This window comes from Pelophylax lessonae (assembly GCF_965119305.1).
Source record: "Pelophylax lessonae genome assembly, chromosome: 1".
Classification (NCBI taxonomy): Eukaryota; Metazoa; Chordata; class Amphibia; order Anura; family Ranidae; genus Pelophylax; species Pelophylax lessonae.
The window spans coordinates 306142651-306158312 of record NC_138768.1 but is presented as its reverse complement, the minus strand read 5'-3'; the positions used below and the strand labels follow the sequence as shown (position 1 = coordinate 306158312).

Here is a 15662-nt window from a genome sequence, read left to right as displayed (position 1 = left end):
TTTTCTGAAATTCATTTTGTCAGTGATTGTTTTAGTTCTAAATTCACATGATGTTTGTATTCACTAAAAAAGTGTTCTCCTTATTATGATGCCACATCTTTTATTTATGTACTATCATTACCTTTGTAATAAAAAAAAATGTAATCATAAGCTGTCAGTCAGTCATTTAACCTAATGCTTGCTTCACGCTGGAGTCCATAGTCTGGAGTCTATAATCCATAGTACAATCAAGCAGTAATAATGGAACCAGCAAGAATAGAAATATGGGAGCTGTCATTGCCAGTTTGTTTTTGGAGGTTCATGATCTGAGGCGGTCTGTCGGGAACTAGATCTACCTGGTCTGGAACTCAGGTTTCCCAAAGCCGGGAGCATGCTTACCTGGACTACACCTGCAACCGTTACTTTAATTTTTGGTTTTGTTGCAGTTGTGCTGAAAAGGGATGAACTCAGGCATGTTCAGATCCAAATTCAAACCTGAGCTATAACGCCAGAAACCATACGCTGCAGAGCGTGAAATGCCTCCACCGCCTCCAGGATTGGTGGTGCGCAGTCACAGTTTCCTGATGGGATGGCTTAAGCCTCGTACACACGCACCGATTGTTGGCCGTGAATTTTCGGCCAACGTCCGATCGGCCGATTGTCGTCTTGTTAGTATGATGCTTCCGACAACCGACTGCGACTTTTCGGCCGAACAAAATCTGGTGTGCATGCTATAAAATGTTTGTTGGCCGTCAACAGAACGGCCGATTGTTCGTCAGTCAGTACAGATTTCGGCAGACAAAAATCTGATGAGCAAGACTGGGCATGCTCAGAGAAGTAAAAACACACAGAAAGTAAACCAGCACATGACATCACTTCTGAAGTTGGTTGTTGTTGGCCGAAAAAATTTGTGTGCAGTCTAGAGCACATTTCAACCAACACAACAACACGGACAAAATCGGTCGGCCAACAATCGGTGCGTGTGTACGAGGCATTAGGCAGGTTTAGACAAGGATCCGAACATGCCTGAACTCATCCCTGGTTCAAAATTGAATTGCACAAGTCTCACTTGAATCTAATTATGTGGCTAATCAGGATGATTGACTATCTATTTAGATTTACACCTTTTCCTTGCCAAATTCCTGTGATCTATTCATTAATCCTATCTGCTGCTTGTACTTTGTAATTTACCCTGGCTTGTGACTGTGATGCTGGTTCTCTGCCACCTGCATTTACCCTGCCTTGTGACCATGATGCTTACTATCTTCTGCCTGCACTTACCCTGGCATCTGACCTCAACACTTATTCTCTGCAAGCTGCATTGCCCCTGGCTTGTGACCACAGTGTTTTTTCTCTTCAGCCTGCAATGACTCTGGCTTGTGCCAGACTACACAATATCCACTCTTGACCCACTGAGAGCCGTGCCTAGCCTGAAATTTCCAGCCACTGGTCTCAACTCTGTACAGGTACATTGCTAAAGCTGGCCATAGAGGATTCGTTCTTTGTTTTTAAAAAAAAAAAAAAACAACAAACGGATTCCCCCTTCCACGCATTTAAGGTTAATGCGGGAATTCTCCTCTCTGCACTATTGTATTCTGACAGTGGGACTTCTCCGCTGCCAGAATATACTGATCAGTGCTTCAGCTGAATGAACACAATTTTTCTAATAGTCCCATTTGAGAGGAGGTGATTACTAGGTCGACCCCTCCCGAATGGAAACAGACATAGATGGATCGAAATTCATGTGGGCTTTGCTGAACTGGACGAATTTCGATCCATCTATGGCCAGCTTAACGCCATCTGTCTTATTCTTTTTTTTTTTTTTTTAATTAGTGAGCACTTACCCCAGAGGGGGTTTTGTTTGTGCATACACATGCTTGTTTCAGGTCAGCACACCTAGTTATGATGGAATGATAAGATAAGTATCCCTGGAGCATGCACCCTAAAAAACAAATAAAAAGATGGCAGCTGAAAGTTTCCTCGTAAAATTAAATGCTGGTTCCCCTTACCTAAAAGTAAGGCTGGCGATAGACTGCCAAATATCTTACTGAGAGTGTCTGTCCACGTTCAGGACTTATTGTAAATGCATAGATGCTGCACTTGCAGGTGGAGAAAGTTTTTGTTTATTTTTCTATGTAATAAAGAGTTTAAGCCACATCCACACTAGTCCACATTTGTTTTTGAACCTTGAGTGGGGTTTCCATCCCCTTGAGGGTTGATTTTTAGTTTTGGTGGTTAGGCTAAAAAGCATGTCATCAGGTTTTGCATGGTTGAAATGTATGTGAAGGCCCAAAAACAATTTAAGTATATCTCTGTAATACATACACATTTCACCATGTTTTATTCCTTTAAATTAATTTTAGCGGGAAATCCCACACAGTACACAAGAAAAAAATTGGAGTCTCCCTTCAATATCCATACCGTACCCTTATGATGGCATGCTTGGAATACAAAATCTGCTATGTAGATTGTCTTCTCTTCTTCTCCACTCTTTTCACTTCTTTACGTTCCCACCATCAGGACGAGTTATAGGCCTCCTATCCTTTCTGAAATTCCTTTTCACATGTTTTTTGGTACTATCCAACCCCAAAAACGTTGTTGCTTACCCTTGTTTGTAACCCTTACTTTGTGCTTGTCAGAAAATAAGGGAACTGAACAAATTAACAATCATTTGCAACAGATTTATTGGTTTGAAGGATTTAGTGGATATTGTTTTTATTTTTTTTTTAATTTTATTTTTTTTACTTTTTTTTTTCAGCAAACAGGAACCACATATTATAACACGCTTTATCTGAACAACTGATAGAGAATAAAGAACATAGTTGAAACTTAAAGATACACATTGATGGTATGACACTTTTCACTACTTTTTGCCTTTCTTTCCTTTCCCTTTACCACTAGCTCCCTTCCCCTTTCCCTTTTTCTTCTTCTTTTTCTTCGATTTCATTGTTTTGCGGACCTTATACCCTTTCCAGTGTGCCTGAATGGTGGCGGCCGCTTGGTTCCTGCTGGCCAATTCCTTTTCTTCAGCTTCCTTCTTCAATTGGGCCTGATGTCTTTCTTCCATAATCTGGACATATTCCACCTCAAAGACTGACAGCTTCTCCTTTAGTTCTGCTAGCTGAGCCTTTTCCTCTTCATACACAGCTTCTTTTTCTTCCAGCTCTGTCTGATATTGGAAAACAAAGAAGAGAGTTACTTCAAGACTAGACAAAATGCTTCCATTCTTATTGCACTATAAGTAACCAATTGTTTAATCACATGTCATCACTGTTTTCAGTGTGACGAAATGCATAAGTGTGTTTTTGGGAGTAGTTCACAGTGATCCTGGTGAGAGAGTGTTGTGGGAACTATCTGGGCTAAGTAAATTTGAAGCAGATGTAGCCATTTGCATAAGCAGCAGCGCTGTCACATTTTTAAGAAATAGGCAGTTTCTTTCATTCTTCATGTAATGAGTCTACCCTTATATATACAGGGTACCCCCAACCTCCTCAGGACACTATATGACAAAGTACTCCCTACAGGATGCCTATTAATAGCTCTAGAGATCGAAGCACTTTGTTCTATTCCACATGAATTGGGAATCAAGACTGTCTCCAAATTTTTACAGGAGAGAGGACCGTCATATAGTGCATATAATCAATTCATCTTAGATGTACTTGCTTACATTTTCCCATTTCCTCCAGGGGGTGGGGGTGAAGGGGGTGGCTCCCATTTTATCCAGGGGTTTGCTGCAGGGGGGTGGCTTTGGGCACATGTTGTGCCCCTTCATTCGCCAATCTGCACCTGGGGGGATGGGAGCGCAACCTTTTTGCAGATGAGGGCCTCTCGATGTACCTGGGCAACATATTAGGGTGGTTCAGGTAAATCGATGATGTCCTTATACTGTGGGCGGGGTCCATAAATTTCCACAATTCTTCAATAAACTTCAGTAAAATTCATTCAAATTGAAGTTTACAATGATATATAGTGACAAACAAATTGATTTTCTGGACACTATTCTTTACATACAGGAAGATAGTTTTATTGGTACAACCCTATATAGGAAGCCAATGGCAGGTAACACAATATTACATGCTGAAAGCGCCCACCTGCATGCACTTGTCAACAGTATCCTGTTTTCCCAATATCTAAGGCTGAGACGCAACTGCTCTGATGAAAATATGTTCAAAAAAGAGGCTAACAGCCTAGGGAATCACCTACTCAAAAGGGGCTATACAAAAAACGCATTACAGAAAGCTTACAATAAGGCTATATTAAAAACAAGCCAGGAACTATTATTTAATAAGAACAAGAAAACCGAAAATTAAACTGTAAGAATAGTTACAACATATTCTAACCAAGGGGCTGAAATCCGAAAAATATTTTAAAGAAATTAGTGTCTTCTTACAAGTGATCCGGTACTAAATAATTATTTAGGTAATTCACCTGAAATTGTATACAGACGCTCAACTTCAATGCATGACCGGATGGTCAGCAGTCATTATAAAATACCAAAAAAAACGAGGATTGTGTGGGTCTCCAAGTGTGGTAGATGTGATTTCTGACTAGTGTCCATAAAGTCCATCATTATTCAAAGTGCATAAACGCAAAATTAATAATGGATCCAAGATGGGAACCAAGTGATGCTCAATACAGTTCCAAAAGAAGTGTCTGTGAATCCCACCACCTATAGGGTTTCCTCCTTACCAGACGGATGAAAGTAAATGCAATAAAACTCCCCAAAAAATAATTCTGTATAGTGAAGGTCATCCAGTGCTATAATTCACTACGTGCTAAAAACAAATTATTCAAGCCTCTTACCGGATGAATATAACAATGCACATGGATGTATCCCTTTAAGGGCTTCCCTTGCTCCAAAACCAGCAGATCAATCTGGATATTCTCATATACGAACACCTGTGGCTCCTGCACTCCTCCGTGTTATTCCACCAATGTTCACCATAGATGTAATAAAGAATGCAGCCAATAGTGCATTACCCCCAAAGACTTTTTCATTACAAAAGCATATGCACTTACATGTAGGTACTGAGATAAAAGCGATTGCTGGATACCCTTTATGGCTGCAGCACGGACTGCGGATGATGTGCGTGACGGCACGCCTCCTATCTGATGCGTTTCCTCCGAGTGGACTTCTACTGAGATAGGAGGGATGTCCGCGCCGTCACATCCACCTTTTTATTTGTAAAAGGAGACACAATTCTTCCGGTGTCCATAATAAAATACCGGATGTGAGTATTAAAATACATCGGTCTACTTATATAATGGGTTTAGAGGTAACTAAAAAGTATATTCACTAAAACCATATGAATTGAGTCTCCAACTTCTAAAACTATTGACAAAAATTCCAGATTACATGTTTTAATAGCATCGCTTGGTTCATCTTGGATCCATTATTCATTTTGCGTTTATGCACTTTGCATAATTATGGACTTTATGGACACTAGTCACGTTTAATATTTATTATTGACTATTTATTGTTGAATATTTATTCATCATCACGTTATTTTTTACATACACACACAAGTTTGTTTGTGTTTTCACAGAAGAGAATTTATTTAATTTTATAGCGCACCAGACTTTTTATTCACATTTATATTTCACACTAGGTAACTAGGATCTTTGGTTGCAGCTTTAAAATATATCAGCGCACCCTTCATACCAATTTTCCAGATGTGATTTCTGTTCTTGGATTTTAGAAGGCCCATCCTTTAGATTACCGAATGGGAAAACCAGATTAATCAAACAATATGTTACTTGCCAGACCAGGGGAGTGGTGTATATTATGTTTTACCCATGTGGAGCATTCTAAGTGGGAAAAACAATCGGACCCTTCTGAAAAAGAATTTCTGACCACATCTCTTACATCAGAAATGGTAAAATAAATACTCCCATTGGGTACATGTAGGCCTCCGACAAAGCTTTGATGAATCTTTGATTACATTTACAATACTTAAAACGGTTCCTGAGGACCCAAGAGCGGGCAACTTAGATAAAAATATGTTATGTAGGGAGTCCTGGTGGATTTAAAACTTACGAGCGACAAATCCCCCCCCCCCCCCCCGGCGATATGCTTAGTTATAAGCCATTTTTATAAATATATCAAATTATAGTCCGGGTACATAATTTATATGCTTTACTAAGCTTTATGTAGGGCTTGCACTTCCTGACAGTTGGGACATGATAACATTTCCTATTCTGGGTTTGTCCGCTTGCTAAAAGCAGTGGCAGATGAAATTATCCAATACTCTGGTTTTAGCTAGGTAAATAACTTACTGACAATATACAAGATGGTTAATTACACATGTATATATGGAATGTTTTCTGACATGTAAATTAGAATATATGTTTTTGTTTTCTTTTTTTGCAAATGAATTTATATTTTTTTAAATATTTGTTATATTTTATTGTTGAGGGTACAGTGCTGAGGACATGATGGACAATCTGGTGGTGTTTGTGCATGCTTGGGCAATCCCTTGGTGCGGGCGTTTGGTCGACGCTGCTGGAAGTGGGTGCTATGGTGGCGGCCTGGATGGGTTGGACTGATGTCGGATGTCCTGCCTTGCTGGTGTGTCAGCTGACCACTAGCGCAGCAGATGACGCTCGGCTTCTGGCTCCCTCCGACGTCCAATGACGTTGACTGCTGTACCCAATACTTCCGACTATGACGCTTCGGCGTCAGCGCACAGAAGTGACGTGATATAGGCGGCTCCACCAAGGGGGATGCGGCCATGCTAGGCGTTCTCATGGATGCCAATTACTGGGCAGAGGGGCCATATAAAAGACCTGGTGGAATGCCGCCAGTATACTGGGGACAACCACGCGGCTTTGATTGATCTATCTGAGGTATGTTAGAATCTGTTTGATGCCATTTAAGACATTTATTGGCGATGTATAGTTAGTTACTTATTTTAACATCTACACCCCATAGGATCTTTTTTTTGGATGCCCTGACCTATCGATCTACCCTTCAAGGTGTTATAAGCATTAGTCCTGGCTGCTTCCACAAATGCAGGGGGATAATCACGGCAGGACTATCTAATTATGCCCTCCAACTCTATGGGGCGGTATTTCAATCCATAAGAGGACATAACCCTGTGAGGTAATGTTTTCTATCTAATAGGATATACTGTATTATAATTGTATGACTAATACAGTACATATATGTAAACATTACTCTTTTATAAATCAATTTAAACTTTTAGGGAGTACATATTTCTTCTATGATCTTGATCACATACCGTGTCCTGTTGGATTTTTGGACTTACATAAGAGAATAATAAATAGCCAAGACTAGTAAGTCTATATTTTGGCAGGGTTTCATAGATGGATGGGCCTTTTTGTATATCACAATAATCCCTCTATTAATTATTATAGGATGGTTGTCCTTTATATGGTCCTGGTGCTTGCCCAGGGAAAGATTTTTTGCATGTGTGACTATCATCAGTATTGTGTTTCAGTCTGTACTCAGCACTGTCTTATAACATCTGAACATGGAATGTAAACAATATATTTGTGAATATTTGTGTGTAAATGATGTTATTTTCCACCATAGATGAGTACTATGTGGTCTTTGTAGCCCTGAGGAAGCGACTGGCGAAACACGTCGACAGTGAACACCCTCTGTCCTATACAGTGCTCATCAGACCGGTCACAATACTCTTTCTTTAGGGGGTTGTCTTTTATACATTTGTTACTTGTATTGTTTTTATCTATTTTTGATACAATAAAACTAGTATTTTATTTAATTATTGATATCCCTCTTCTTGGCCTGTACAGTCTGATATTTTCCGTTCTTTTTTGATATATATAAAATAATAAACATGTACTACACACCTGCTCTGTGCATTGGTATTGCACATTGCAACCCTAAACCTCATCTGGGGTTCCCCGCTGGCAACCTTGCTCCTCTTCTGTGTTTACCCTCTTAGCAAGCCACTTTATATGCAGGCAGATGTGCGGGCTCACTCCAGAACTGGGCTGTGTGCGTCCATAGATACACAAAGCATGGCTTGGCCACCCACTCTCTGCTCAATGATTTTGCTGACAGCAGCAGGAACCACTGGCTCCCGCTGCTCTCAGCAAAGGGGTGAAAAAAACTGTAGTCGGGTACAGCCCTGGATTGATGTAGGAGTCAGGTAAGTGTTTAGAAGGTGTGGGGGAGAGGGGGGGCTGCATAATGCCTTCCCTAGGACTAGCTCCTACCACCTACAACAAATCATGGTAATGATTGGGAATCATTACCATATACAGTTGTGCCAGCAGTTTGCATTTAAGCACCCGCATGCACACTGATGTATACTACAAATGTACACGATGTGCATACTGAGCATACTTATAGTGTGTGTGCAGGTGCTTTATACAAACCCCGGCGCGCAACCATGTATCAATAGACAGCTGTACATGATGACAGTGGGTCCTAGAAGGGCATCATGCAAGATCTGCATGCTGCATGGCCGTATGCATGAAACCATTTGCTATTACCTATAAAGGCAATTACTCTGCACCTCTACAATAATGTTTTATTTTATTCTTACTTGTTTCTCTCCCATATCTGCATCATATTTCTGTATCCAGTTTTCAATTTCTGTTTCAACCTTATACTTTTTCTGTAGAAAAAAAACATACAAAATAAATAAAAAGGTATCTGAATGATATACAAAGTTCACCTGCAACTTTCCTTCATTTAAGACCTGTTCACACTTGTATATTATTGGTGCAGTTAAGTCATTTTATATGTAGACTAGGAATGAACTTTTTAATCTTCTGAAGGCACAATTCATAGCCAACTAAGCTCATAATTATAGTATGTGATCAAAAACAGTGCAATCTGTACTGTTTACTGCATTGTGTGAATTTCTTGTGCCATTGATGAACTTGCCTACATCCATTGTGACCCAAGAAATTGTTTTCCTTTCCTATGCAGTATCTAGTTAAAAGGTGTGAAATGTATTGCCTTGTTCCCATATACTGTAAAAGCATGAAAAACTAGGAATGGCTGACATTAGAGTAGAAATTGGTTAAAACCAATGGTAGATTGTTTTTTTTCTTTTTTTGCTTTTTGTGTACCATTGGGGGACCTTCCCCTTACAGAGTGTCCCACGATCAATAGGATATAGATAAAATCAACGGTCAGATGTGAAGCCTTGCGGCTTCACTGCTGGTTTCCCATTGCGTGTATGAAAAAATGTTCCCAAAATGTTCTAGGACCTCTGGACCTGTGATGTGTCCCAGAAGGCTGCAGGGGAAGGAGGGGGCACCTCCATCCTGAAAACTGCCAATTGGTAAAGAGGGGGGGGGGTGCAAACAAGCAGAATTTCAAATTTTGGGTGACATTCCGCTTAAGGAATACAGTAATATCACTTAACAAAGAAGGAGCATACTGGTAGACAATTATCTCCATCTGCCATCATTTTTCCTGTTAGCCATACAGCAGAGCTTGATTGGCTTCTTAGGCTGCTGTACAAAGGATGATATAGCCTGACATGAATATGTTCACTTTCTGTTTGTATATATGTGACCCTAATCCCTTTATAATTTTTAAGAACAGAGCCCTCTATTGGGTGGGACTTTAATGGTAACCAAATTACTCATTCAATGATTATTGTGAATATTTTTGATAAAATTGGTACTTTTATTCAAAAAAACTACAAACCGTAGTAAATTATACGAATCAACAGACACATATAAATGAATTGTCACAAAATTTTAACAATACATATTGACACAAATGGAGCTACTCATCTGGAGTGGTGTAAACTTCCAACGCGTTTTGATAGCAATACATATATAAAGACATCTTCATCACTCCTGAAAAGCATAACAGTAATTTATACATTTGCAATTTGCCAAAATTCATTATTTCTAAACATGCAGTGAAAGACCTTTTTCCCTCCTTCCAACACCATCACCCCATCAAACCGCATACCTAGAGTCCAAAATTCCTCTGGGTCTCTCCCTATGCTCATCTCCACCGTATAGATGCAAGAGCCAAAAATAGATATTTTCCAAAGTCTCGCTGACTTAGAACCTGGAAATACACATGCCGTTGTAAGCTACATTTTTGATATTCTGACCTGTATCCTATTCTATGGTTCACAGTCTCTTGATGCTCACCTCCACATAAATTATAAGCCCTTCATCTGTCTATAAAGTGGCCAAGATGAGGATCAGAAATAAAACATACACTGACCTCCGGTATATCGGCATAAAAGGTAGGCATACACTGACCACCAGTATGTAGGCAAAAAGGGATCTCTTTACATTTTACTGTGTTTCCAATCGTCTCTGTGTGGTCTTTATAAGCATTTCTATAGGTAGACAAAATAAAAATATTTTGCAATAAAACCCCCCAAACAGTTGTTTAAGTATTGGTGCAATAATAATATTGTCCTTGAACATTATTTCATTTGTAATGAGATGTCTTACCTCCAAGGATAAATGTAACAAGGAGGCCATAATGTATACTCAGAGACACACCCACTGTTTAGATAGTTGCTTGCAGGTAGAAAGAGGAAAGTAGCTGATGTATCGTCCTCAGTCTCTATCCCTTGCCTATATGTATTCTATAGAAAAGGGGAGAGTAGGGTGAGAGATCCAGTATAATGTCTAATCCTAAGGATAGCGGCGATATTGTGCCTCCATTCAATTGAGAAAGGTCATTAGAGCAGTGTACTCACAAATGGGTGGTTAAAGGTCCCCGGTCCCCGCTATCCTTAGGATTAGACATTATACTGGATCTCTCACCCTACTCCTCCCTTTTCTATAGAATACATATAGGCAAGGGATAGAGACTGAGGACGATACATCAGCTACTTTCCTCTTTCTACCTGCAAGCAACTATCTAAACAGTGGGAGTGTCTCTGAGTATACATTATGGCCTCCTTGTTACATTTATCCTTGGAGGTAAGACATCTCATTACAAATGAAATAATGTTCAAGGACAACAATACTCAAACAACTGTTTTATTGCAAAATATTTTTATTTTGTCTAGCTATAGAAATGCTTATAAAGACCACACAGAGACGATTGGAAACACAATAAAATGTAAAGAGATCCCTTTTTGCCTACATACCGGTGGTCAGTGTATACCTACCTTTTATGCCTATATACCGGAGGTCAGTTTTACTTCTGATCCTCATCTTGGCCACTTTATAGACAGGTGAAGGGCTTCTAATTTATGTGGAGGTGAGCATCAAGAGACTGTGAACCATAGAATAGGATACAGGTCAGAATATCAAAAATGTAGCTTACAACGGCATGTGTATTTCCAGGTCCTAAGTCAGCGGGACTTTGGAAAATATCTTTTTTTGGCTCTTGCATCTATATGGTGGAGATGAGCATAGGGAGAGACCCAGAGGAACTTTGGACTCTAGGTATGCGGTTTGATGGGGTGATGGTGTTGGAAGGAGGGAAAAAGGTCTTTCACTGCATGTTTAGAAATAATGAATTTTGGCAAATTGCAAATGTATTAATTACTGTTATGCTTTTCAGGAGTGGAGTATTAGATCCCTGATGAAGATGTCTTTATATATGTATTGCTATCGAAACGCATTGGAAGTATACACCACTCCAGATCAGTAGCTCCATTTGTATAAATATGTATTGTTAACATTTTGTGACAATTCATTTATATGTGTCTGTTGATTCGTATAATTTACTACGGTTTGTAGTTTTTTGAATAAAAGTACCAATTTTACCAAAAATATTTACAATAATCATTGGATAAGCAATTTGGTTACCATTAAAGTCCCACCCAATAGAGAGCTCTGTTCTTAAAAGGATGATATAGCCTTTCTATCAATATAGCTTCAGGCACTTTAAATAGTAAGTAAAATACATTTGATTATTTGTGATTTATTACTCATCTAAATTGAAAGGTTTGTTTTTATCTGCCTTGACATTAGTGTTAAAGGTATAAATAAGAGTAATATATGACTTTAGAACATCTAAAGTGTTTTTTATGTAGCACTGGCAATTCACTGACTATATAATCAATCTATAATCATACTTCTTTGCTGATGTTTCCAATTGATTTAAATGAGGTCTTCTAGAGTGATGGCTACATTTTTTCTTTGCAATATTTTAAGGAGTTAAAAAAGACAAACACATAACTACACCTTTCTGAGGCTTAGCTCAACCTCACGGTTTTCAGCAATTGCACCATTAAGCTGTGATCTTAGTTGCTGCAGGTCCTGCTGGAGCTTTGCACATTTCCCTTCTGAGGCACGGTGATCTGACTTCTGCTGCTTCTCTGCCTCTTGCACTGTACGTCTCACTTGGCTCTCTGAATTTTTCTCCAGCTGATGTATACTGATTTTCAACTGCCGGATAACCTCATTTTTCTTTGCAATCTACACGGGGGGAAAAATACGTTTGATCTGTTAAACATAATTTTAAAATATAATACAATTTAGTGGCATGGTGGCACTTTATGTACAGTTAGTTCTCTAGCTAGTTATGCCATATTGATCCTAACAAATAAAGGCATGCTGAATCATTCACTGAGTTCCTACCAGGCACCACTCATGGCTTAGATATTAGTTTTGGGAATATTTTGTTTTAATTACAGGCATATTACTGCTGCAAGGAGGTATGGGTTTTAATGCATGATTCTCTCAGACAGGATTCCATGCTGCTCTGTGTACACATAAGTAATGGTGCTCCTTTAAGCCTCAGTCCTTTTTTGTGTCGATATGTAATCAAGAACATAAAAAATAAATTTAAAGGTCATTATGAATGTAAAGAAATCTTAAAAACAATGAAAATCATTCTACGTGAGCGGAAATGGCCAGGCAAAAAGACAACAGCAAAAGACTGTGTGTCTCCTTTACATAATAATACAAAAAGTTCCAGTAAATTCAGCTTGACGTGGATCAGTCAGTAGTTAAAAAACTTGGGTAACCATTGATGCCATTACTGTAGTGTGGCAGAAAAATGCAACATAGAAGGAAAGTATGGGAGTGGCAGCCAAAAAAACTGTAGATCCTGGTGAAAGAGGAAGAGGGTGGAAGTTGGTTCCTTTGACTCACAAGACCTGGAGGGGGAGGATTATACTTTCCCGACTGATCTTTTGTTGTTTGACTCAGCAAGCCAATTCATATAAAATATTAAGCAAGGGACTGCCGGTGAGATACATGGTATGAACATGGACACATGTTACCGGCAACTGTTAATGAGTGGATTCTTTGTGTCATCATTGGTAGCAATGGGTCTTAAGTATAACAAAGGACTGATCTTTACTAAGAACCCCAAGGACAAGGATTATGAACAACAATTTGTAACACCCATAGGTCACAGTCACAACAGTTGTCAAGTGAGAGCAAGTCAAAGCAAATGTTCATGTCAATAGGTAGGAGCGTAGCTTGCAGTAGTTATGGCTAGTGGTGATATAGATAATCTATACAAGGACAAAGAATTCAGATGACAGGCCAGGTCAGAATAAAAAAATAAAAGGAAAAGGATAAACATTTTTTCTTAGGTGCACTACAAGTGCACTGAGAATATTTATTTACTGTAATGCATATATTTGAAACCTCCGTACTGAAAAAATTCTAGCAGATGATATGGGTAAGTGCTTAAGGACAAAATGCCTAAACAGATACTGGCAAATGTAGCTGGCACAGGAATGGAATGTCTACGCCTGTAGGGGAAATAAGGAGGGCAATTTCACAAAACTGGAGCAGTCAGAATTTGGAGCAGATTTGTATTGCAACCAATCAGCTTTTATCTTTTATTTTCAAAGCGTAATAGAACAAGCTGAAGATAGATGCTCATTTGTTGCATACACAGCTGCTCCAGATTCTGGCTGCTCCAATTTTGATAAATTCTCCCTCCACAGTGTTTTAATATAACCACAGTATGTTAAAGTGTCTGAAGCCCATTCCCCACCACCAAGCTTTTATATTTACCAAGCCATGTTTCTTCATCAAATCGCTGCTGCAGCATCAAATGCATACTGTATAAACACATGCTAGGACCAATTTACCTACCAGCATGTGGGAGGAAACCCACAAAAACACAAGGAGAGTATGCAAACGCAATGCAGGTAGTATTTTGATGGGGATTCGAACCAAAGACCCAAATTGTATTTAGGGTTGCCACCTCATCCATTTAAAACCAAAGAAATATTAATTAAACAGGTTATGTGGCTGATTATGGTGGTAATTAAACTCACTTGGTGCCTTATCTGCATTAAATTAGTCACAAAATCTGTGTAATTCAAATATGTTCAGTTTTAAAGGGATAAGGCGGCAACCCTAATTGTGTTGCAAAGCAGGTGTGCCAACCAATAAGCCACTGTATGTCATCCAGGTTTCCAGAAGGCAAAGTCTATGAAACCTGAATGATAAAATATATCAATCCTATAACAATTAGGAAATAAAAATATTGTTCCTGAAGTGATGTGCATATCTGTATAATAACTCTTTAACTTCTCTGTGAATTGCATACCTCAGTGTCACGATCAAGAATAGCTGCATTAAGCTCCTCTTCTAAAGCTGACAAAGCCTCCATGTTCTTATGGTCACGGAGAGTAATCTCCTGGAGGAAGTGAATCCTTTCCTTCTGTTCAAGAGGGCTGGTCAGGAGCATCTCAAAAAGAAATCCTCTCAACTCTGAAAGGCTTTGGATGAGTTTCTGGGAGGCCTGATCTCTTACTTGCACTTCAGATCTCATTGCTTTACTTGCAGTGGGGTTAGCTAAGAACAACCTCAAGATGTTTCTTACAGAACTTTGAACTCCTTGACGAAGTGTTGTAAAATTAATGTGAGCCATATCTGCCATATTTGTTTTTCCCAACAACGATCCATGCTGTCCCTTTTCTTCCGTTAATACTTTACTCAAGTGACTAAGCTGTCGCTGCATGGTAACTTGTAGTCTATGGTGCTCCCTCAAAGCTCCCGTCAGCTCAGAGCCAAACACTATACTATATCTCTCCAGGTTTTCAATGGCATACTGGAAAAGACTGACAAGTTCAAGCTTCTTGATCGTCTCATCAAGCACTGCCACCACCCTCTGGGTTTCCACCGAGCTCAGTTTTTTTCGGCCAGGTTCTAGCATCTTCATACAGTCAAAACTTGGCTGATTCTTCTGAACTGGTTTCAAGACTCTCTCTCCAGTGTTAAATGGGGATTGTGACTGTTGAGGTGAGGCCCGCATTGGCAGCTGGGACACTGGGAGGACCTCTGATGCCATGTTTAATGAACGCTGAGGTCTTATTCAGCAAAATGATTCAGAGATGCATCACATTCATAAGCTTTTTCTGATGGACAGTTGTAATTGCAGCTGGCTGTAGAAAAAAAGAAAACGAATAAAAAAAAAAAAAAAGAAAAAAAAAAAAAGAACAGGAAAAAGAAGGAAATGAATACCACCACCACATCTAAGAATTGGTATGCACCAATATAATACATCTTTAAAGTGGTTGTAAACTTCAGACATGAAATATGAACAAAGCAAATCCCTCTATAGTGTGTCCCTGTTTCAATTGTAATTTCTGTCTGCTGCCCCTTCCTCTGCTATCAGCATGAATCCCTTCTGACAAGTTTTCCTGGCACCAAAAGAAAAGTAATGACAGGGGAGGGACGTCCATCTGATTGACAGCCTCAGCTCTGTTTCTTTGTGGTGTGTGAAGGGGGCGTGTCCCTTCTCTACAATCAGCTCTTAGTGCTCCCCTTACTAAGCT

The 15662-nt window shown here is 39.4% G+C and overlaps 1 protein-coding gene across 1 annotated transcript; it reads right to left on the bottom strand.

Annotated features, from left to right (window-relative positions):
- Positions 1-2814: 2814 nt before the first annotated feature.
- On the bottom strand, positions 2815-15265 carry DRC10 (dynein regulatory complex subunit 10). The gene is made up of 4 exons (XM_082275849.1): positions 14432-15265; positions 12100-12333; positions 8517-8588; positions 2815-3148 (listed from the first exon to the last, which is right to left on the bottom strand). Exons 1-4 carry the CDS (start codon positions 15173-15175, stop codon positions 2843-2845), a joined length of 1356 nt encoding a protein of 451 aa, XP_082131975.1. The 5' UTR covers positions 15176-15265; the 3' UTR covers positions 2815-2842.
- Positions 15266-15662: the final 397 nt, after the last annotated feature.

Coding starts and splice junctions, on each gene's coding strand:
- DRC10 (XM_082275849.1), bottom strand. CDS start 15,175: ATGGCATCAGAGGTCCTCCCAGTGTCCCAGCTGCCAATGCGGGCCTCA. Junction 12,334..14,431: donor TTCTTGATCGTGACACTGAG/GTATGCAATTCA, acceptor CCCCCCGTGTAG/ATTGCAAAGAAAAATGAGGT. Junction 3,149..8,516: donor CAGATATGGGAGAGAAACAA/GTAAGAATAAAA, acceptor TTCCAATATCAG/ACAGAGCTGGAAGAAAAAGA.